At 34.9% G+C, this 21946-nt stretch overlaps 1 protein-coding gene across 2 annotated transcripts; it reads left to right on the forward strand.

Annotated features, from left to right (window-relative positions):
• Positions 1 to 1097: 1097 nt before the first annotated feature.
• Positions 1098 to 21184, forward strand: LOC136835459 (uncharacterized). Of its 2 annotated transcripts, none has more exons than XM_067099008.1 (4): positions 1098 to 2411; positions 11812 to 11960; positions 15023 to 15212; positions 21049 to 21184. In XM_067099008.1, the coding sequence occupies exons 1-3, from the start codon at positions 1230 to 1232 to the stop codon at positions 15192 to 15194; spliced, it is 1503 nt and encodes a 500-aa protein (XP_066955109.1). In that variant the 5' UTR covers positions 1098 to 1229; the 3' UTR covers positions 15195 to 15212; positions 21049 to 21184. The 2 variants fall into 2 exon arrangements, with proteins under 2 accessions (XP_066955109.1, XP_066955108.1); XM_067099007.1 differs by lacking the exon at positions 21049 to 21184 and adding an exon at positions 19425 to 20492.
• Positions 21185 to 21946: the final 762 nt, after the last annotated feature.

A 21946-nucleotide genomic window follows, 5' to 3' on the forward strand; every position in this document is an offset into this window, starting at 1 on the left:
ATTGTAAATTTACTTTGAAAAACATATCCAATCTGGCATATCTTGTGTTTTACAAAAATATTTGTGCACTGAGAAAGTCTTACAAGGTTTTTGGAGACCTGTCTACCGTGGGATGTCTGTAGTCTAACTGTGCCATGTTTTGAATATTGTTCCTATTTGATATTCAGAACTGACTTACATCTTAAAATGTTAGACAAAAACTTTGAAGTCTATTAATTTTCCTATCTTAGTATTAATCTTTCACCATCATTCAGCTTATTTTTCACGCTATATAAGTTTTGTCATAATTCTGATCATCCTTAACATTCAGATCTTCCCAGACCAGACCAAACCATGTAGACTATACATGCCCTTAATTTCAGCAGTCTTTTCCTTCCATTTGTGATATTCAGTACCGTACAGTTTTCTAGTTTTGTCCCAGGTGTAACCAAGTTATTTAGTGTTCTTCCCAGTTATGTAGAACCTTGAATAGTGTCTTCAGTGTGTGGTGCAAACTGCAAGGCGCCTGGTAACCAGTACCATCTACTGGGGTTGTAATATATTTGATTATGGTCATGTTTTTCAGGTATATTTCAGTTGTTTTTATTGCAAATGTGTATAAATAAAAATGTTGGTTACAAGGTTACAATATGGTATAAACCATATGTAGTACTCTAATGAAGTTTGCAAAGGTTTTTCATGATTATTGAAAATGCGTGACTATTTTTCATTTGTAAGTAGACACTAAAATAGGTTTCATTTAGGTTTTGCTGGATGGATTTTAAAGTGTATAATGACTAATAAAAGCCACAGTTATAAGATATTGAATGTGACATGTTGTGAAATGAGAAAATAATTTGAGGAATTTTGTCTTGCAGGTTTTGTGAAGGTCCTAGGATTTAGAAGACCAAAAAGAGAAAGTAGAGGTGACGTATGAACGGAACAATGCTGATAAAGACACAGAAAGAGAGGGATACTTGTATTTTACATATCATATTCCACACATCATATTTTACATATGAGGCTGATTAATAACAATTGTTGTGTGAAAATCTGCCCTTGCATAATAGACAATGGTTGTAGGGCAGTGCATATTGGAACAGGGTCTTAACCCTTGTATTGTCATTTAAAAAAGACATAAGATTTTAGGACAATGGTTTCCTCTCTGGTCTTTTGATGCTTTCATTGTTTTTGAGGTTAAGTGATCATTGTAAACATATGCCATTCTTTGTGTCACAAGTGGATGGGAGATGTTGCCATCAACCTCATCTCCAGTGGAGTCTGCATCTACTCCTGCATCCCTAACTGAAACCTTAGGCTGCTCAGCAGATTATTTGGGATCCAAGAATTTGGTCCATATGGCAGATGTGCAAAAGGAAAACTTCCAGATTCCGGCCAAAGCTAATTTTGGAATGTGTGGTACACAGGAAACGCAAGGGGAGAGGGGTGATGATGTAATGCCGCCTCCAGATATATGTAACGACAAGGGCTTGCTGCACTGTGATGCCTCTCAGCAGAGACCAAGCAGCAGGTCCAGTGATGAAGCTGCAGAAGATGCCATAGCTCAAGCTGTCTGTGATACAAAATTTGTTACAAATCTGTCACAAATTGAAGGTGTTTGTGAGGACTCAGTAGATGAAGAAGAATTAGGGGCATGGGGCATAGCTGCTTCTGTCCCAACAACCGAACCTCAAGACAGTATGAATGAAATGCTGAGAGAAAGTGCTGCTGTCAGCAGCACTTCTTGTTTACCTGACCTTTGTGATACAACTAGAGGGGTCCACAGTAAAATGGTTGTGGACAGTGATATGGCAGAGTGTAATGTTGCTTCTTCTATCAGTGAGGAGGTTGACATGATGAATCATGATGATGCCAGTTGTGTTGGAGATTCTGTAGTGAGTGAAGAACAATCTGGTTTATGTAATAATGACAGAATTGACCTTAGTGGGGGAGATGCAGATGGTGTAGGTTCAAGTGCTGACGATGGCACAGGCAGCAGGTCAGCAAGTCAGGAAATGGCTGATGCTAACATTCCAGAAAGTGCTGCGCCACTTGGAGTAAATATTGACGATAGTGAAACCCAAGAGACAGGTGACGGTGGTTGTTTACCAATGTCCAGAGACCTAACCTCAGACAATTCAGTCGGTTATGCAACAGAATGTGTGGGACCCATAGAAGACTACCTCATCCATGATAACCAACAAATATCTCTAGTGGCATGTGGTATAACGCGTTGTGATCCAAGTGTGCAGCAGGATGTGGAAATGACTGATGTTTTAGAAGAGGATAATTGTACAGGTGTTGACCTGATACGCCATAATCTTCACCACTCCAGTCACCCTATGTTTCTCAAGTGGCCATGCGTGTTCTACATAACAGAGGAACAGCTGACCAACTTCTCCGTAGATTCTCATGGAAGACATATTGGATCTGTAAGAGTCAAAATTTTGAATTTTTGTTAGCACTTTAGGTTACACTGTTTAATCATAATTATTGTTGGAATTATGTTGAGAATTCTCTGAATTGATGAATACTTATTAGGAATTTTTGAGCCCTAACTATATATGAAAATTTATGATGGTTCAGCTCTACACTGTTTTATGGAGAAGAGCATGTTAAGTTTCTGTCATTAATTGCCCTTGATGCCTGTTGTCTCAGAGTACAGTATACCTTATTTCAGGGTTGATTTGCTTTTTTCCCATCTTTATTAAAGATTTGTCTCTCATGTCTATGCTTTGAAAATCAACTGTATCACCTTTCAGAACCTTTTCTGGTTAAAAGCAATTAACATCTGGTGTCTTAATATAAAGCTTTGACCTATAACAAGTAGTTAACATAATTCTTAAAACAGGTAAACAATAGTTTTTTGTGTAAGTATATTGAGTAATTTGCCTTTTAAGTTTCTGGTGGTTGAGATTACTAGTACTCATTCTCTGTTCCTAACAAAATGTATTTAGGTGGCTGCATTGTATTCAGGGGGAGGTAAGTACTGTGTTAGTTTTGGATCCTAGAAGTTATTTTTTTTATACCAAGCCTAGTGATGCTTGAAAGTAAAGTTTATCAGTTCATTTATTTGTTTGTTATTGTGGTGAAAGTGTTCATGAATATATCTGCCATTCATATGTTTGTGGATGCTTGTGCTATATTGTATAACAGTGTTTTTTGGGAAAAAGCTGTGTTTTTCAAACAGTAATTTTATGATAACTTGTCAACAAGATTTTTAGTTCCTACAAGGTATGCAAAGCCCAGATAATTTACATATGCATTTGGCTGCTGACAGAGAAAGTAATCTATTCCAAATTAACAAAACAATAGCTGTCCTGGAGAGAGTTGGAAAGTTAAAAGGGTACTTCCTCTCATGCTACAATCTAAATACTTTTTCCCATCTCACTAGTATCCAGATGACCTGAAATAATTGGGAAATTCTTTTTATTCCATTATCCCATGTATTCAAGTTGTTAATAACTAACCATAGTTTTGGTACTGGTGAATGATGATTATATTTCTTGTTTTCATTATGTACTCTGCAATTTGTATAGGTTATGCTACAGCATTCATGCCTATCGATAGCCCTATGGTAGGGGTGTAAGAACACTATGGCACTAGTCCTTTGTGATGTAAAAAGATACTTAAAGGACAACTGCTGCCATGCAGACTATTTAAAAGTTAGGTCTACTGCCAGTAGCTGTGGCTGACAACTGCAAGGGCAAATCTTTGAACCATTCTTGCCTATTCACTGTGCTGTATAGGATATGCCTTTTGCAGTCTTTGAACTTCAGTCAGTATTGTTTTATTTTGGGAGTAGTTTTATTAGATGTGTGCATTTTTTTTGTGTGTAATTTAGTATGTAGTGCATTTTAAAATTTTTTCCTTGTTGAGCTTAAATTTGTTTGAGAACATGGGTCATTCACAGTGTTCTTTGACTTGTACAGAAATAACAGTTGTAACTAACACTTTGACACTTCATACCACAGTCACTTGTATGACTGTAGACAAGAACTTGTTTGCTTAATTAAATTGTAGTTGTGGCCCCTTCAAAGTCACTTAGTTTTTGTAAAATAAAAAAAAAAAAAGTACTCTGATTCAAGGACAGTGTCTGCAAAAGAAGGGTACGAGTTGTACGACCCACAAGAAAATTGATGAAAGACATGGACAATACACTTGGCGAGGACTCCCATTTTACATTTTTCCATACAGTTGAACCATTTTTAGGATATACAGAAACATCAGCCACCATGAAACAAATGAATGCTATTCATTATACGGCTTTTGGTGACAGACAGTTTACTATCCAACAGATAGCCAAGACTATAGGTATCAATGTTGGCTCAGTGCACACTATTGCAACTGATACCCTAGGTATGTGCAAGCTGTCTGAAAGATGGGCACTATAAATGTTTGACATCAGAACAAGCTGACCAGCTTGGAAACTTAGGGTCATTTGACTACTTCTGGCAGATCTGGACAGTTTCTACAGGAAATTAGTGATCCAAGCTAAGAAACAGTTTCACCATTTTGAACGTGAATCAAAGATTCGAAGCAAACAGTGATAACAGTATGGTTTGCCACCCCCCAAAAATTCAAGCAAGTGGCTTCTGTGTTTTAGGATTTTGATGGTATTATTTAGGTAGATACCTAGGAATTATCCTTTTGTTTTACATATTTTGCTGTTACTCGTTCTTAAGGTGATAGAACTAGATACCTGTGGACCATATATACTGTTAGAGTCCAACCAATATGAGATAGGAAAGAGCTTCAACAACTTTAATTAAATTCCTCACTCAGTTGGTGGTTACTACCGTATCCTAGAAGTTGGGGGCTATAGGGGGAAAATTTTTCTATCTGACTCCAAAAGATGTGTTTATAAGCCATTGAGCTCTTCCACTGTGGGATTGACTTACCCTCTGGGCTGTGTATATTAATTTTTTTTTAAACAAACTCATTACTTTATGGCAGCTTAATCCTATGGTCAGCATCTCCTTTGACGCACTCCAGAAAAGATGACTCTCAGTTGGTCAGGTAGGCATTTTCAGGCACCTGTGATTCGATGCTTTCAGACCGCTCTCATTTAGTCTCATTGGATTTATATTTTTCTCTCTTATTTTTTCAGTTATTATCCTGATTTGTGTATTTCTGGCTTTGGTGTTCATATATATACACTTCTTTAATTTTTGAGTACTGTAATAGGGGTGGTAAATGTTCATGGTTACTATTGCAGTCTTGAAAATTTACTATTTTCATTTTTGAACATCTGTTTGTGCATTGTTGTGTTTTTATTTTAATGCTGTAATCAGTGTTAGGGAGTAGCCAGTGAGATTTTTAATTTTCAGTGGCTCTTTAACCGAGTATTTTTTCTCTTTTGGAGTGTTTCATGCAGTTTTGAAACTCGCTGTTCTACTTTTCATTGTCAAGTGAGTGGTTTCTTGATTTAAGTACATTTGCTAATTTTGCTGTGTAATAACTTTATGATGATCTTAATTTCTAATTTCTAACTAAAGTGCAAAATTTTAATTTGTACAGTGATAGTAAATTCAAATATTATAGGTAAGAATCTGTGTTCTCTTTAGGGCCTAATAGGTAATATTTTGTTGTATGTCAGTGTAAGTAGTACTGCATTTAATAAGTTGTAGATATTATTGTGCCATCATGTCTCAGTGCAGATGCTTTAGTGATCCCTGGAAATGGTGTAAGAGCTTTATGGTCAGTTTAAAGAAAGACACCTTTTGTGTAGTAAGTGTAGGGGCAAGTTTGTCCAGCAAATTAATTTGTGGTATGTGACTTGTAAAAAGAGCATTGGCTGTTATCTAGTTGTAGGATGTGCTGTAAACACTCTTGTGTCCTCAAGGAATAGAGCTACTTCTTCAGTGTTAAAGTTGTCCGTTCAGCTTAAAGAAAGACACCATCTTTTTTGTAGTAAGTGTAGGGGGCCAGTGCCATCAGAGCACCTAACATTATTGATAGTTTGCAGCATCCTTTCTGCCCGTAGATGCAGGTACTGTTTAGCCTTTTACTTTACCTCCATTCCTGCTTTCTTTCATATGTCTTGTTCAGTGTTCTTACTTATTACTTCATAGTGTAACTGTAGTGTTTTCTCTCAGACTCGCCTTCATATTCTATTACTTGTATTCTTGATTAGCTGGCTTTGCAAAAACTGCAACTCACTACTGAGACTTGAAAATTTACCATATTCATTTTTGAACATCTGATGTGCACATTGTTGTATTTTTATTTTAATGCTGTAATCAGTGTTAGGGGGTAGCCAGTTAGATTTTTAATTTTCAGTGGCTCTTTAACCGAGCATTTTTACTCCTTTGGGGTGTTTCACACAGTTTTGAAACTCGCTATTCTACTTTTCATTGTCAAGTGAGTGGTTTCTTAATTTAAGTACATTTGCTAATTTTGCTGTGTAATAACTGTATGATGATCTTAATTCCTAATTTCATACTAAAGTGCAAAGTTTTAATTTGTACAGTGATAGTAAATTCAAATATTATAGGTAAGAATCTGTGTTCTCTTTAGGACCTAATAGGTAATATTTTGCTGTATGTCAGGTTAAGTAGTACTGTATTTATAAGTTGTAGATATTATTGTGCCATCATGTCTCAGTGATATTATTGTGCCATCATGTCTCAGTGCAGATGCTTTAGTGCTCCTTGGAAATGGTGTAAGAGCTTTATGGTCAGTTTAAAGAAAGACACCTTTTGTGTAGTAAGTGTAGGGGCAAGTTTGTCTAGCAAATTAACTTGTGGTATGTGGCTTGTAAAAAGAGCAGTGCTGTTATCTACTGTAGTTGTAGGATTTGCTATAAATACTCGGTGTCCTCGAGTAGAGCTACTTCCTCAGTGTTAAAGTTGTCAGTTGTTCAGTGTTCTTACTTATTACTTTATAGTGTAGCTGTAGTGTTTTCTCTCAGCCTCACTTTCATATGCTATTACTTGTCTTCTTGATTAGCTGGCTTTGCAACCAATGCAACTCACTCTTCTCACTTTATTAAGTAGTGAATGGTTGAAAGTGCCTCATTGCTTTATAGCCTAAATTTCATGATTACAGAAATTCATTCACTTGGTTTATCTTGTAAAGGAGGTATCCTCCAAGTCTGTTTAGCTCAGGATTCTTTTTTGTAAAAGTTTTGATTATACTTATGGGCACCATCCAAACTTGAAAACTGGAGTGTTTTTAGTTGATGCTAACACAAATCCAGCAGTTTACATTAGCCTTTCCTGCAGTTAATAGGTCCATCAGACACAACAAAATGAAGAGGAGTCATCTCACATGGCTGGGCATGCATCCATGGAGAAAAGCGTTGCTGCATTCCTTGTATTGTCAGGCAAGTGCATTCCTTGCCATTTTCTTCTCGTATTTTAATACATTTTTCATGATTTTCTTCATTTTTACAGCTTCTTGTTATCAACAGTTTTCAGCTGGATATCCCAACTACAGTATCGAGCAGTGCTATGTTTCCTAGTAACTTTTTTATTTCCCTTAATTATTCCTTGATGATTGTTTTCTTCACCAGAGAGGTGCTGCAGTTACCTAAAAGTACGCTTGTTTTCCTTTGAACTGCAGCCATTCATTGTTATCATCTACATTGTTAGGTGTATGTATTTTCTCAGTATAAAGTAGAATATGTATTGTATATAATACACTGATTTCATTTAATTTAGAGGCAAGTTTCTGTTGAGTCCAGTTATCTATTCACTTCACTTGTATATAATTATTAATGTTATTAGTATTAGTGTCAGTCTCATGGACTTTTCCTTTCTGTCATCCAGTGTTTACCATTTCTGTTTTCATTGGTGTATTTTACTTTTGATGTAATTTAAGAATAAAAAATGTTGCAGAAGTTATGTTTTCATGGTATGTATTTGCATATGATTATTATGGTTGTTACTTTTTTGCTCAACAATCACTCATTTAGCATACTTATTTTGTTCTGATCACTAACTTGAATATTTTGCAACCAAATGTACATATTTACTTCATTATCGGTAACCTGTTGTTAATCCTGGCATTTTTTACTTACACAACTGCCCTGTGAAAGTTTTTACTTTAACAGTAAAAATTATCTGTGCTGTATTTATTTAATAGTGAGTAATTTCAAGTGTAAACTCATGTGATTGATATCATTGAAGGAAATCATTTGGGATCATAATATGTTACTGTATTAGCTTCTGAGTTTTCGAGGACCTGTTTGGTGTTGACCTCAGTTTTTTTATACCTGTCCTTGCTCATATCCTCTTATATTAATTGAAAAGTTGTTCTTTTCATCTTGTGGGCACCTGCCATATGTTCAAGCATGCATTCTTTGTTAATCCTCGTTATGGGATCTTCTTCGTCTTGGAAACTTTGACAGTTCCTCACACATCCAGAGGAATGTGCTGTTGGCTGATTGTGATCTTAATTCTTGTGCTTCAAGGGATTGCCAAGTACTTACTTAAAACAGGATCCATCCCTGGGACCTGTAATCTACTGGAACAGTTAAAGGTAGCCAGCATGGTAAACTACCTTAAGGTAGTCTGCAGGTTTGGTAAGGAGGGAAAAGGTTTCTTACCTGGTGCAAACCCAGAAAGAGCCCAACAAAATGAGATAATCCTGTGCTAATTCCAGCAGGTTTAGTTACCCTCTGATGAATTTACTTGGCTGGAGGTGGTGTCTTGTAAAATTCCAATCAACTCCTATGGCCAATCTTTCAAGGCTCTTGAAACGTTATAAGTCTTGCCCCCGGTGATTTTTCATTTAACCATCTTGGGTGCTTGAGCCTAATTGCTTCTTGATGGAGTGTAAAGTTATTCCTTCTACTGTGTCCTTTATTATGGTATGTTCTCTCTATGTGTGTGTAACATTGTTTTTAGGTAGGAAATCTTAGCTAGGAACATACATATTTGGTCCAGGTTGACGAATAAATTATTTTGGAGCTGAAGTGAACAAGCTGGAGAAAGTGAGTTTCTGGTTTGGGAACAAACTGGTAACTTGGAAAGTATGAGCATCTGGAATTAAAGAAAAGTTGGAGCTTCTGTAAAACAGCATGGCTCCTTTTGGTGCTAGATAAGCCAACACCTCCCAACATGGCAATCTTGCAAATGAATGCTATATGCATAAGAGGGACAAACACACATTTTTTGATGTTGGCTTTTACCCTTGTTGCTTTCTCAAATTTGAAGCAGGTGGCAAGATGTTGATAAAAACAAGCATCAAATCTTGTCATGGGAAATATGTTGTGACCATCCCAGGCATAGAAAAAGAGAGCTTATCAATCAAAAACATTCTGCTTATTCCATGAAGCTATTTTCAGAGATTTTCTTGCCAAAGTAACTGACCACTGCAGCAGACAGATCTTTTTTTATTATTAATAATAATGATGATGATGATATTACTGTATTATTATTATTATTATTATTATTATTAGTATTATTATTATTTTTAATAAGAAAATAGACCCTCTCTTAAGCAGGTCTTACTGAAAAGGATGGCTGTATTATGCAAATTTATCTTATACAGGATCTTTTCCATTTTCCTTGTAATTCGCTTTTCAGGCTCAGCGATGTTGGTCAGCAACTGGCCAATATTCATATTGGAAAAAGGGTAGTGTGTGGAATGCGGGAAGTCTTTTATTGAAATATTCAATAAAAAAATCTGTGGAATCCCTTGTGGTCTGGATTCAGGTTCTTCTACTTCAGGTTGTGGTACCGTCGACATGTTTTGACCATCTCGTTGGTCATCCTCTGGACGTGGCTGAGAAAGACCAGGAGAAACAAGGCGCTTGGGTCAGTATTTAGAGGGGTGTCTTGATCGGTGCTGAATTATGATTGGCTGCCCAGGGCAGGTCGTCTCAGGCCGTGCGAGCGGCATTGCAGTGCTAGGGATGAAAAGGAGAGTTTCGATCCTTAGATGCGGAATTTTGATTGGCTCGTTCGCTACGGGGGTTGTTCGGTGCAGGTCTCTTGGCAGCCGTGGGGAGGGGAAAGGTTTCCTGCATGATGTTGAGGTTGGTTTCTCCTTCCCAACGTGCAATGCTTCCAAGAGGCACAGGCGGCGGTGGTCTGTAGTTTGGTCAATTATTTCCATATTTATGATTATATCTTTTCTTGCAATTCTCTGGTTATGGGCAGTCCAGGCATGGTTAAAGATGGCTCCCTCTTGGGTGTGGCAGGAAATCCTCTTGGAGAAATGCATGGTGGTCATACCGATGTAAGAACCAAGGTATCCTTGGATGGGGCATGAGTACCGGTATACAACGTTGGTTTTCTTCAAGGGTTCCTGCTGATGGGGGGCTGGATTGTTACACATCACCAGGCTGCTTGTCTTTTTGCTCTTATGATAAGTGACCAGATGAATATTCTTATGGGGGTCAACAGGGAAGCATTATCCTCGATGATGTTCTTGAGGGCACGTTCATCTACCCGGTTATTGGCAGGGGTTCCATTTCAACGGTGTGACGATAAGCGAAAGTCGCCGATAATCGAAAATCAGTGGTTTTCGGCACTTGTTGGTGCTGATAACCGAAAATCGGTGCCAATAACCGGATTTCGGCACCTCTGTTAGGTATGTATTGGCGCCAGTACCCAATTATCGGCGCAGATAAGCGGAAATCAGCGATTTTCGGCTCCGAAAATTGCCAATTTTTGTCACTAGACAACCCCCGTAAAACCGGATCTCCGATAACCGAGCCTGCCCATAACCGGGGACTGCCGTAATCTATTTTATTTCAAATCAGACCAATACTGCTAGCTGGCACACATGCTTACCCTCACATCATCAGAGGAACTAACAAATCTAGATATTCCATAAGTAGAACACTTACATTATGCTTCATGAAATAACTGTAACTGGATCTTTCAACCAAATCTGTATTCGCTGTGTACCATTCTGCTAGGAAGTGGAGGCCACATTTGCATTTATCAATCTTTGATTTTTACATACTCGTAGTTGGAAATAGTAGTATCGCTGAAAATAACAAGAAAGTTACAAGTACTAACTAGAAAAATTTATGAAGAAAGTTGGAAAAACTGTGAAAATGGCAAAGATATAAAATGTGAGAATGGGGAAATTAAATTTGAAAAGACAGTATTGACTGGCAAAGGGGATGAAGAAAGATGGAAAACTTGTGAAAAGGGCAAAGTATATGAAATATGACAATGGAGAAATTGAATAAAAAATATTAAAGTTGAGAAATTGAAGAGAGGAATAAGTCAGTGGATGAAATATTTTGAAGATCTGCTAAATGAAGATAATGAACATGTACATGACAGAGATGTATAAGATTTCCAAATATATAGATCAGGATTTTCAATGCCTGAAATCTATTGGGGACTAGACTGGTAAGTAAGATTATGATATTAGTAAGCAGCAAAAATTTAAGTTTTATGTATAAGGTATGGGAACTTACAAAGAAATTTGTTTTTTAACATTTAATTATAAAATACTGAGATTTATGGCTGCAGTGCATTTGGAGGCTCGTTTACTAGCAAGTAAGGCGCAGAAAGATGTGGTGTATAGAGGGTAGAAATAGACAATATGCATCATCATGAGGAATTAGTAAAAAGTTGTAAATGTAGAAGTACTGTACTAGAATTAATATATCCATATTTCAGCCTCGCAAAGGATTCAAACCCAAGAATTTGTAATAGTGAAGTCGTTAAGTTTGCATGTATTTGACTTTTAGTCAAGTATATGAGATAATTTGTTGTAAATATTTTTGAAAGTTATATATATTAAGTAAGCTTTAATTATTCCATTTCAAACAAACAATGCAATGTTTGTTAGATTATGAGTGCGTTATGTACAAATTTTGTGTTAAGTGAAAAATCTCATACTTATTTTGATATTTAACAGGAGGCAGCCCCTATGTTTTTTCCTTCTCCATCTGTCAGTCGTCCAGCATCTCAATTAACAGAGGAGGAGCAGGTGAAGATTGCAAAGCGCATGGGCCTTATAACACATTTGCCATGTGGTATATATGATGGTTCTAAAAAGAGTGGAGAGTAAGTAGATTAGTTGATTTTTGTTGAGCAAATTATTTAAGGATGGATTATCACATCTGTAATAACTTTTATTTCCAAAATGCATGGAGCTAGAAGTTTCCTTTTTGTCGTTCTTTTCAGTGTGAAACCATTGTGAAGATGAGTGTATGTTTGGTAGTCACAATTGTTCATACAAAGCAAAAACCTTATGTGTTCTTAGTACACTCATCAATCTGTTGATTCAAAGGGATATAAGAAAAATCATAAGTAGTTATAAGCCTCTATGGCAGCAATACATGAATGTGAAAACTAGTTGAGTCGCTTTAAAAACTGACTGTCTGAAAATATTTACAAGCTATTCATCCAGTTTGTACATCCCTAGGCTGCTGTTAATGAATTGACAGTTTTCCTTTTTAATACGTGAATCAGCAATTATGTTTTACAATGTCTTTACAGTAATTGTTTTCTTTTCCATTATTCCAGTTAATTGCATGGTTATATTCATTCATTCATGTGCTGAAATAACCTATTGGCTGTATTCCTTGTTTGAGTGTTATATTTGCTTTTTTAATTGCATTTCAAGATCCTTGCCACTTGATCCCACATTTTTATTGTTATTGCAAGGGATCTCATTGATACAATCATTCTTCTTTAGAGAGGGAATTCCTGATTAATATGTTCTTCAATTTATATGTCATAAATATGACATTAAATGGTTTCAACCCTCTAGGGATGAACATGAATTGAGTACAGATTGGTAAAATAAGGTAATGTATAGAATAACTTCATAAAAGGTTTCTCTTCCTTTACATGAAGCTGTCTATAAAGTCACATAAAATCAGATTTGCTGCAACTTCTTAGACCTTCCCAAGCTCAGATTTGAGGTTACATAAAAATATATTCTAAATTTAAATATAACAATCATTGTAACTTCATTACAGTTTGTAACTATACTCTAGATTTTTCAACATTACCAAAAATCATCACAGACTTGCATAAGCACAGGCAGAAAAGATAGCATGTTGATGTGAAGTATAGGCCTGGAAACAAAAAATCCTATACATAAGGCTTAGACAGGCAAGCATCAGTTGCATTCATTTCAACATCTGCTATGTCTAGTGCAATTACTGGAGTATTCTTTTTAGTATGAAACAGAATTTTAATTTTTCTGGACTTGGGCATCTCTAGTAAGTGGAGTCCGTTAAGTTGGGGAGTCACTGTACAAAATTTTTTCATATAACCCATCACTCCCATGATGAGTTTTCTTGTCCTAGGCCCTGCTTTCTTGTGAGGATCATACAAAAAATGAGAAACCAGTGAGTGATGACAACTGGAAGTTCTTACTGATGTATATCACAGTAGCTACTACTACTGTTTATTAGACAGAAGTTTAGTGTCTAGGCGGCATTCAAAGACCATGCACTTGGGGTATATGAGGGATGAGTTTATATGTGAAAACTAATATTGTATTAAAACCTCTTGTGTTAGACTTTTTATTGGCTGCATGTAGTTGAGAAAATTAGCTTTTCTGTAATTGTTTCCTGATACTTATAGTTCTGGGACCTGAGAGGTTGCCCTCTCTTACCAGTAGAGATAGAGAGGGAAATTATGTCCTAACAAAAATTTTTTGAGAAATGGAAATTTTATTTTACAGAAGCTGATTTCCTGGAACGTAAATAATCCAAAAAATACTTCCTATTAGTCGTATTCATAGGGACTGTATCTTTGGTGCAGTAGGTAGTCTACTTTGTGCTATGTAGTTGGTCAAATTTTTGCTTTTACATATTTTTTATTTGAGTATTTTATATTTGTATACATTACCATATAGTTTCTATTGTATAGGAAAGGCTAATCATGATGTTTATCCGTATAAAAGGAAAAACTAATATAAAACATTTGATGCTGATGATGAAAAGTAAAAAATCTTTGGTGTTATTGACGTGGTAGTTTTTGATGGCAGATAATACATAATCCATCAATCTAAATGTCCTTCATGGTAGGATAGCTTTACTGTGGTGGTTCCCCCTGTAACCTTCTTCTCCTTTCCTCCCTCTTTGAATCTTGATTTTCCCTCCTTTAGGAACTGTAGAGCTATGGGTTGTGGAGCTGAGATGTTGTTTCATGTTTGTTATAGAGGAAGTTGAAAACAGCCTCAACTGCGCTCTCTCTCTCTCTCTCAGCTTATCCTTATCCTTTTGCACAGTTTTAGCACTAGTAACAACCAAGTCACTTTGCATTTTATCTGTGGACTAGGTAAGGGAAGGAACATTTTAGTGGCAGCTCTTTAAAAATCCAGTATGCTTCTTTTTGCCTAAGCTGTAAAATATGGATGTCACAGGTGGTCAGCTTTTGTGGGCTGCAGCAAAGTGTGAAGAGTGAGAAAGTAATTATATGTGAATTGGTACTTCATCAACTTGTATGACAAAAATGGGTGACCCTTAAGTAATCTGCACCCTATGGGGATGAAGTCATCAGATCTCTCTCTCACTGACATTTATATATATGAGCTCTGTAGAAGCTGTCCTGAATGTGGAAAATACCATTCCATATTGACAAACCAAAGAAAATGTAACAGAATAGAACTTGTTGCATTATTTCAAAATTGGGAAAATTTCTCAAAAAAATTATATTAAAAAATGAAAAGAATAATTAGGAATTAAGTCGAATGGCAGGCAGGAGAATAAACAGTCCGTCTGAGACGCGGTGAAAAGGTAAAGTGGATGCGTACCAATTGGATGGCGGGGCTTCCACCCCTACCGTCAGTAACCAACCACCAATAACCACCTTGTTTTAAGTTAAATGGCCAGCTCCAGCTTGCGCAGAAAGTTAATCCCATGTATAAAGACCGAGGGTTTGTATGTTAGGAAAATACCAATTATTCTAAAAATTTGTCATTTTGATTTTCATTTGTAACCCTGGATTGCTATTAGTCTGTGTCAGAAGATATTGGGAGTATTAAAAAAGGGTCATTGTTTCTTAATAACGTTATGTACGTTAAACATTTAGGCTGGTAAATGTATGTTATGTTTCTCTGTAATATAATATCTTTGTCAGATAACACTAATGAACATTTCATTTTACAGGTGTGTAATATGTATGATAGATTTCACAGTTGGTGATAGGGTGAGGTATTTACCTTGTATGCATACTTATCACACGGAGTGTATTGATGACTGGCTGATGAGAAGCTTCACTTGCCCTTCGTGTCTGGAACCTGTAGATGCAGCTCTTCTTAATACATATGGAACAAGTTAGCAATTTGCATCTCATAGGGTGGGTTTCCTTGAGCTAATCACTGTTTCTTTTACAAGATGGTTCACTCATGTGAATTTAAAAAGGACACCAACCCTCTTTGTTTTCACCCACCAAATTGAAATGTGGTTTTCTAGCACCAACAGAAATTGGTAATAGGAATCAGACCTTACAGACATTAGCTCCCAAATTTTTATAGTTCAGTGTCTTCTTATGAATTTACATTCATTTTGCTAGCACTGTTCTTTTATTTAATTTGAATTGAAGTTTTCCATGATAATTTTTTATGTCACTTAAATTTCAAATTTTGTTTATGAATTTGAAGTGGAGTGTTGTAAGCATTTTTTGAATGATAGTTATTAATTTCATTTAAATTGAAAGTATTTGTTTGTGCAGAGGCCCTTTTCATAGATCTTATTTTCCAAAAAGAAAACAAAGTGTTAAGAAGACTTTGGTACTGTTATGGATACTTGGTTATTATTTCCATATAGTTCCTATTTTATGATACAGGCTAATAATTTTTATTGGTTAGTGTGAAAGGAAGATTAAAAAAGGAATTATTTTCATGTGAATGTGTAGATAATTTGTTTCAACCCATAGCAATCTATTTATTTTACAGTAGTTTAAAAGCAATGTTTGCATTGAAATGACCTTAGTAAGAGCTATACAGTTTTGGAAATATATCAAGAAAACTTGAAGCTCCTGACTCATACCTGACTCATAAAATTCTTTAGAATCCTGTGTCATCCATGTTTAGTTTAATATCCTTTAGCACATTGCATTGTAACGTGGTAGTAGAAAATAATGCCGAGACCCTTGCTGTTAAGTAATTTTTATATTTTATTTATATCCATTGGTTACTTATGAGCTTTACTTTCTTATACAGTATATAAAGCATTATTTGTGTGGGTTATGTTGAATGTGCTTTGGTATTTATTGTTAGTAAGTTTCATCAGCAAGATATTAGAAAGCTCTGATGTCTTGGATTATGAATATACAAAAGTTTACTACTAATTTTTAGAGAAATTACTGTGTCGAATAAGATATAACTCCAATCTGGGTGACCAATATTTGAATCTGGGATTTCTACTGATGTAGGTCATTTCTGATTATTTTTATGGTAAAATCCAATATCAGTGTGACCTTTGTGTAGTAAATTTGTGTTTAATTGCCATTCATGCTGTTTAATTAAAAATAGTGTCATTTTCCATTTGAAAAAGTTATCGAATTCTTTTCTCAATATTTAAATATATGTATATATATATATGACTATGAAATATTTTCTGTTAAAACAGGAACCCATCCAATAATAGGAGCCCATAAAAATGCCAAAAGGTAGAAAGTCATTGTTATATTTCAGAGACCAAAGTGTCTCCCTCTACTGGCGAGTATATACATGCCAGTAGAGGAAGACAGTTTAGTCTCTGAAATATAGCAATAACTTTCTACCTTTTGGCATTTTTATGGGCTCCTATTATTTTTTAGATATATAATTATATATATATATATATATACATATGGTATATACAGTCCAACCTCTTGAATCCTGGAACCTTGGGACCAGGCCATTGCTGGACCACAAATAATCTCGGAAAAATAGAATACACCCGTAAAAAATGAAGCCCCTAAGCAATCATAGTCTTGCAAGCTAATTCCACATACAAATAGCCTAGTTGCCAACTTAGCCTGCTACTTGGCTAAATTAACACCAGTTTTTATGTGTACTGTATTACCCATATATTTTCACTTTTATCATTTTGTAACTCGTATGTCTTTGGACTTTTCTTAGTGTACTTTATCTAACACATTTAGCCTACATTCCCGAGTTGGCCAAACCGTAAGTCAACAAATGAACTTTTCTCGGAATCTGCAGAATATTATCAGTGAATTTCATCTAAATTCAAGATTTTCATAATTATTGCTATTAGTTTGTTGGTCATTTATATTGATTTTAGAGGGTAATGAGATGACACCAGTAATGAATTTTGGCAATCCCTTTGTGAATTTGACACTTAACTGTCAAAAATGTAAACAAAGCACACCATCTGTTGAGGAAAATGAACACTAAACATTCGCTAACGGTAGTCAATTCGGGATCATAAACACCAAAGGTATACAAAGCTTGAAATGGGAAATAAATCAGTCATTAATTCTATTAAACAAGGTTTTATTCTTTAAAGCAATGCTAAGACTAAAATAGTCTTAAACCAAAATAATGATATGTACGTACTGTACTGTTGTTGCTTCCAAACTGTAAATGTAAAAACTGTAAATGAGATGGATGCACAAAGATAACGTTTATTAATATAATTTTCTGGCTAGACAATAGAAAAGGGTGTATATAGTGCAGTACAAGTGAGATGAAAGTAAAAATATAAACAAAAGAAGGTAAATTTCTGGTGTCGGCCACTATGGAAAGTTATAAATTCGTGGCGCCGCCCTCAAGGCCGCTCAATGAACTAATGGCAGCTGATTCAAAATCGAGCCGAACCATGGGAGTTCCCGGACTACAGCATGCCAGTGTTGAGAAGTTCAACTGTATATAATATATATATATATATACACTAAAGTTGGCTGTAAAAAAATTTACATCACAGATTTTCACTCATTACATAAAATTGCTTTATATCAAGCTAAAAAATATCTTGAATACATTTTGGTTTCAGATAGCAAAGCTCATTTTTTCAAGAAATGTACTGTTCAGTGCTTATGATTAATTACTCACTACTATTGCTATTTTAGGGGAGTGTTAGAAAAAAATGAGCAAAGACAATGACTATAGCACCAAAAGCACTACAAATCTTAGTCATATGTGTTTGAATAATTTGGCATAGATGTACCTTAAATGTCTATGTCAAGTTATTTAAACACTTCATTCAGCTGTCCAAATCCCTCTTATATCCTTCATACATTGATAAACAGAAGGATGAAGGAAACTAAGGAAAATTGTTTTGTAAAGCATAATTAAGGACATTAACTTCACAAAACACTTGACAAATTATTAGGCAGTGCAATTGTGTTTAAATTTACTTGGATGTTGACCTTTGTGGTGTGATTGGGGATTGTTTTCCAAAGAGAAAATATCCTCTGAGAGGAGGGATTGGTAAATAAATCAGAAATAAACTAATTTTGATAATGTTCAAGTAAGAGAGAGAGAGAGATTTTACAGCTATAAATTGTGAAATACTTCAGTTAATACACCCTCCCTCACCCGATTCTAATTGAGTCTTTGACATACTAATTTATCATGTAGGATCAAAGAAATTTCATTCCCTTGAATTTTAATGTCCTTTGAATTACAAATTTATTGTTGACGTAAAGGTTAACTGAACACATGCTCAAATTACTATGTCTGTGACTTGAAGCATTTATTGTTTCCAACAATCTTTCCCCTTTCAAAATTATTTTTCCACTGTATTTGATCAAATTCACAATACTGTACAGGCTGAAGTTATTTTTTTTACATTGAAATTTTGTTAAGAACAGTTTTAAATATAATGGCAGTTCACTAAACAAAAGAATTTTGTATCATGTAAACTAAATTATACTTGTAAGGCAGCAACAAAATAAGAAATTAGGTGGTCACAAAATGAAAAACTGGGGGCATTGGGAGAAAGATTATAAAAGCAGTAAACCTGCATGTAGTATAAACTTGTCCAAAATTGTATTGTCATGTCTTAACAATAAAGGCATGGTAGGATAGAAAACCAGCCTAAAATATTGATATCCAGTACTGCATATGTAGTTCTTTTTGTCAGTGGGAAAGAATTTACAGTTGACCTTCATGTTAATTGTGAATTACACCTATATAAATACTTCCAGAGTTAGATGTAGTGGATTCTTAAGCATATAGATCTTAATGAAATGGATTGATACATAGACAGGTAATTGATGCAAGGGAGATTAAAGAGACAAGGAAATATTCTACTTGGAGAAAGACTAGTTTTGCATAGTGCTGAAGAGAAAAAGTCTCTGCTCTGCCAGTTTAATGTCAAAAGATAAAGTTTTAGGCAAACCACATTATACATACAAGATTAGTTCATTGCCCAGATTTTGTCCATTTTGCTAACAAAGTTCAGACTATGGATTGTATGGCATCTTGCTTTTTTGTAGGTTTAGATAGCTACCTAGCATTGTATGTACTAATGTGCATTACAGAAATGTTTTTGTAGCCACCTTTACTGTATATGAGATTATTTATTTTCAACTCAGAAAAAAAATTTTTTCTTGCAGATATCGTGTATGGATGAAAAGTTTTGTGTGTATTGGGTTCTTCAACAGAATGCTTGCTTATGTACCAAAATATTTGGATTTCAAGACTGATTTTCTTTTATACAAAGGCTAGGAGAGGATAGTACATATTGTTAGAAACAAAATAAGTGAGCAGCAAGTAAAAATTTTTTTATTACCATGCCACTAAAGGTTTGATGGCTTGGAAGAAAGGTTATTTAAACATTCTGATTCTAATAAATATGAAAAAGATTACCGGCTTTCACGTGAACATATGAATAGACTGTTCTAAGAGCTTAGTTTCCAATTTTTTCTGAAGTCATTTTTGTTATTTCATTTTCAGTATTGTTTAAGTCATTTTAGTACACATTACATTTTATTCCTTCAACTTAGGTATGGCATTATTATTAAGCACTGGGAAGGGCAACTGCATATGCATCTTTTGATGTGATATATTATCATAAAACTGATAAGTGTCTACCGATAATTCCTAAATGACTGCAGGTTTTGTTTGTACAGAATTTTTTGCAGACTATTTTAAACCCTTCATTATTCTTCCATAATCCAATAATGGGGCAATAGATAATGGTAATTACTTTTGAAAAGGAATCATGCCTTGGCCAGATTGTCTGTCTAATGTTAGGTGTAGAAATTATTTAAAAGACTTGTGGGATACCAAATATTGGAGGTTACTGTATAGTAGTAGTAAATTGTATTTAGCTTTAAATTCATATCTTTTTAAGTAGTTTAGAAAATGGAAAATAATAATACTGTAATAATAATGTAGGGAGCCTATAGCCACTGAATTGTTTCTCCGAGGTGCTATTTTTTCTTTTATGGGAAAGAAAAGTACAAGTAAAGTTAATCTTCATGGTAACAGTAAAAAGAAAATGATGAGATGAATGTTTCCAAAACATTCTTTGGCTTGCCTAATTGTTAATTTTGAATATATTTATTCTTTCTTGTTATTGTCATGGCCCTGTCTAAATATAGTTTTCAAACACGGAGATGGTGATGATGATAAGGGGTTAAGAGCACTTAACAAGACCAAGAGAAAGTTAAAAAGAAAAATCATGGAAAATCACGTAAATGAAGATCTACACCAGATAAGAATTTAAGCAGAAAGTAATGAAGATAGTGCAATTCTATGTCTTAACCTCGTAAAGGTTAACGTTTTGAGGTCAGCTAGGCACTAATGTTGTGTTAACTTTTCTCTTGCCCATGTCAACACTACTGCCAATTAGGGTAAACATTCCACAAAAGTAAACCAAATTACAATATACTAAAATGAACCCCTCATAAAGATGATAAAGCAGGATAATCACAGAAACGTCAAAGTGTAGACCCAGTCCTAAGTACAAGAAACTGGCAATGTGTAGTCAGGGCATTAGGATCTTGGTTGGGACACAATGATATGACTGACTTGACTGCATGAAGACACAGCTAAATAAATTAGCTCAGTGCTATGTTTAAACTACCAAATAATAATAATAATGCACAGAGAAAATTAATATAAGATTATTGATGGGCTTGTATAAAAGTCTTGTTTTGTGTTATAAAAACATTGGGACGCATTTTTCTTTGAATACTGATTTTTGTCTAAACTAATGATGTAATTTCCATGCAGGCAGACTGCCTTACTAGAGCCTTTCATCATGGTGTCTGGAAACAAAACCATCCAAGGTTTAATGGTAAAGAAAGTACTTTCAAATTCAGCTGCATGAGAGCCATCTCTTAAACAATTATAACAGGATGTTTTGAGTCATTGGAGACATAAGGTAAGCCTATGGCTAGATTGTCGAAGCTCAGAACTTTTCATTTCATCATCCAGCAATCATACTTTCAGAAGAATGTACATTTTTTGTATTGCCCCGTATTGCCCCTATCTTACTAAATAAATACCTTGAACAGCTTTTGCCATTTATGAAAAAAGTAATAATTCATATAGTCAGATGTTCTGCAAATTTATGAATTATATCTAACATCTAGCAATAAAATATGTTGAGGCAGGAAGAAGGGTAATGCTGTCCATGTCTAAAAACACTGAGAAGCTATTATTTGAATGTTTTTAATATGATTAATATTATTGCCGTGTAATATACTGTAATAAAATAAATTTCAATATTGTACATTTTAGCACAGTAAATCAACACTTAATACATACTGAATAGTAATGAAATAGACACTAATAAGCTTTAACCAAGCGTCAGTCAGATATCGTACAATTAAGTCTCATCCTGTGATTCTTTGAAGTAAGAGATCATGCTTTCATGTCAAATGTTTGAAAAGCTTGTGGTGGTATTTCTTCAATAACTTATTCAGAAAAAATTAGGAATAACCTTAACAGTAATCAGCTTCAAGACCAAAAAACATGGGTGTTATTTGTGGGTTTTCAGCTACATTAATTCCTGAGATATTTAGGGAAGTTTCAGTTAATGATTGCAAGAAATATAGCAAGGAAATTTTAAGTACTTTCTATTTAAGCTCAAGGAGCACTGAAAGTCCTATGTGAAGAATTGCTGATG

Source organism: Macrobrachium rosenbergii, chromosome 55 (assembly GCF_040412425.1).
Source record: "Macrobrachium rosenbergii isolate ZJJX-2024 chromosome 55, ASM4041242v1, whole genome shotgun sequence".
Lineage (NCBI taxonomy): Eukaryota > Metazoa > Arthropoda > Malacostraca > Decapoda > Palaemonidae > Macrobrachium > Macrobrachium rosenbergii.

Excerpts from the sequence above, each read along its gene's own strand:
- LOC136835459 (XM_067099008.1), top strand. The coding sequence starts at position 1,230 with ATGTTGCCATCAACCTCATCTCCAGTGGAGTCTGCATCTACTCCTGCA. Across the intron at positions 2,412-11,811 it reads ATGGAAGACATATTGGATCT|GAGGCAGCCCCTATGTTTTT; the intron begins GTAAGAGTCAAA and ends GATATTTAACAG. Across the intron at positions 11,961-15,022 it reads GGTTCTAAAAAGAGTGGAGA|GTGTGTAATATGTATGATAG; the intron begins GTAAGTAGATTA and ends TTCATTTTACAG.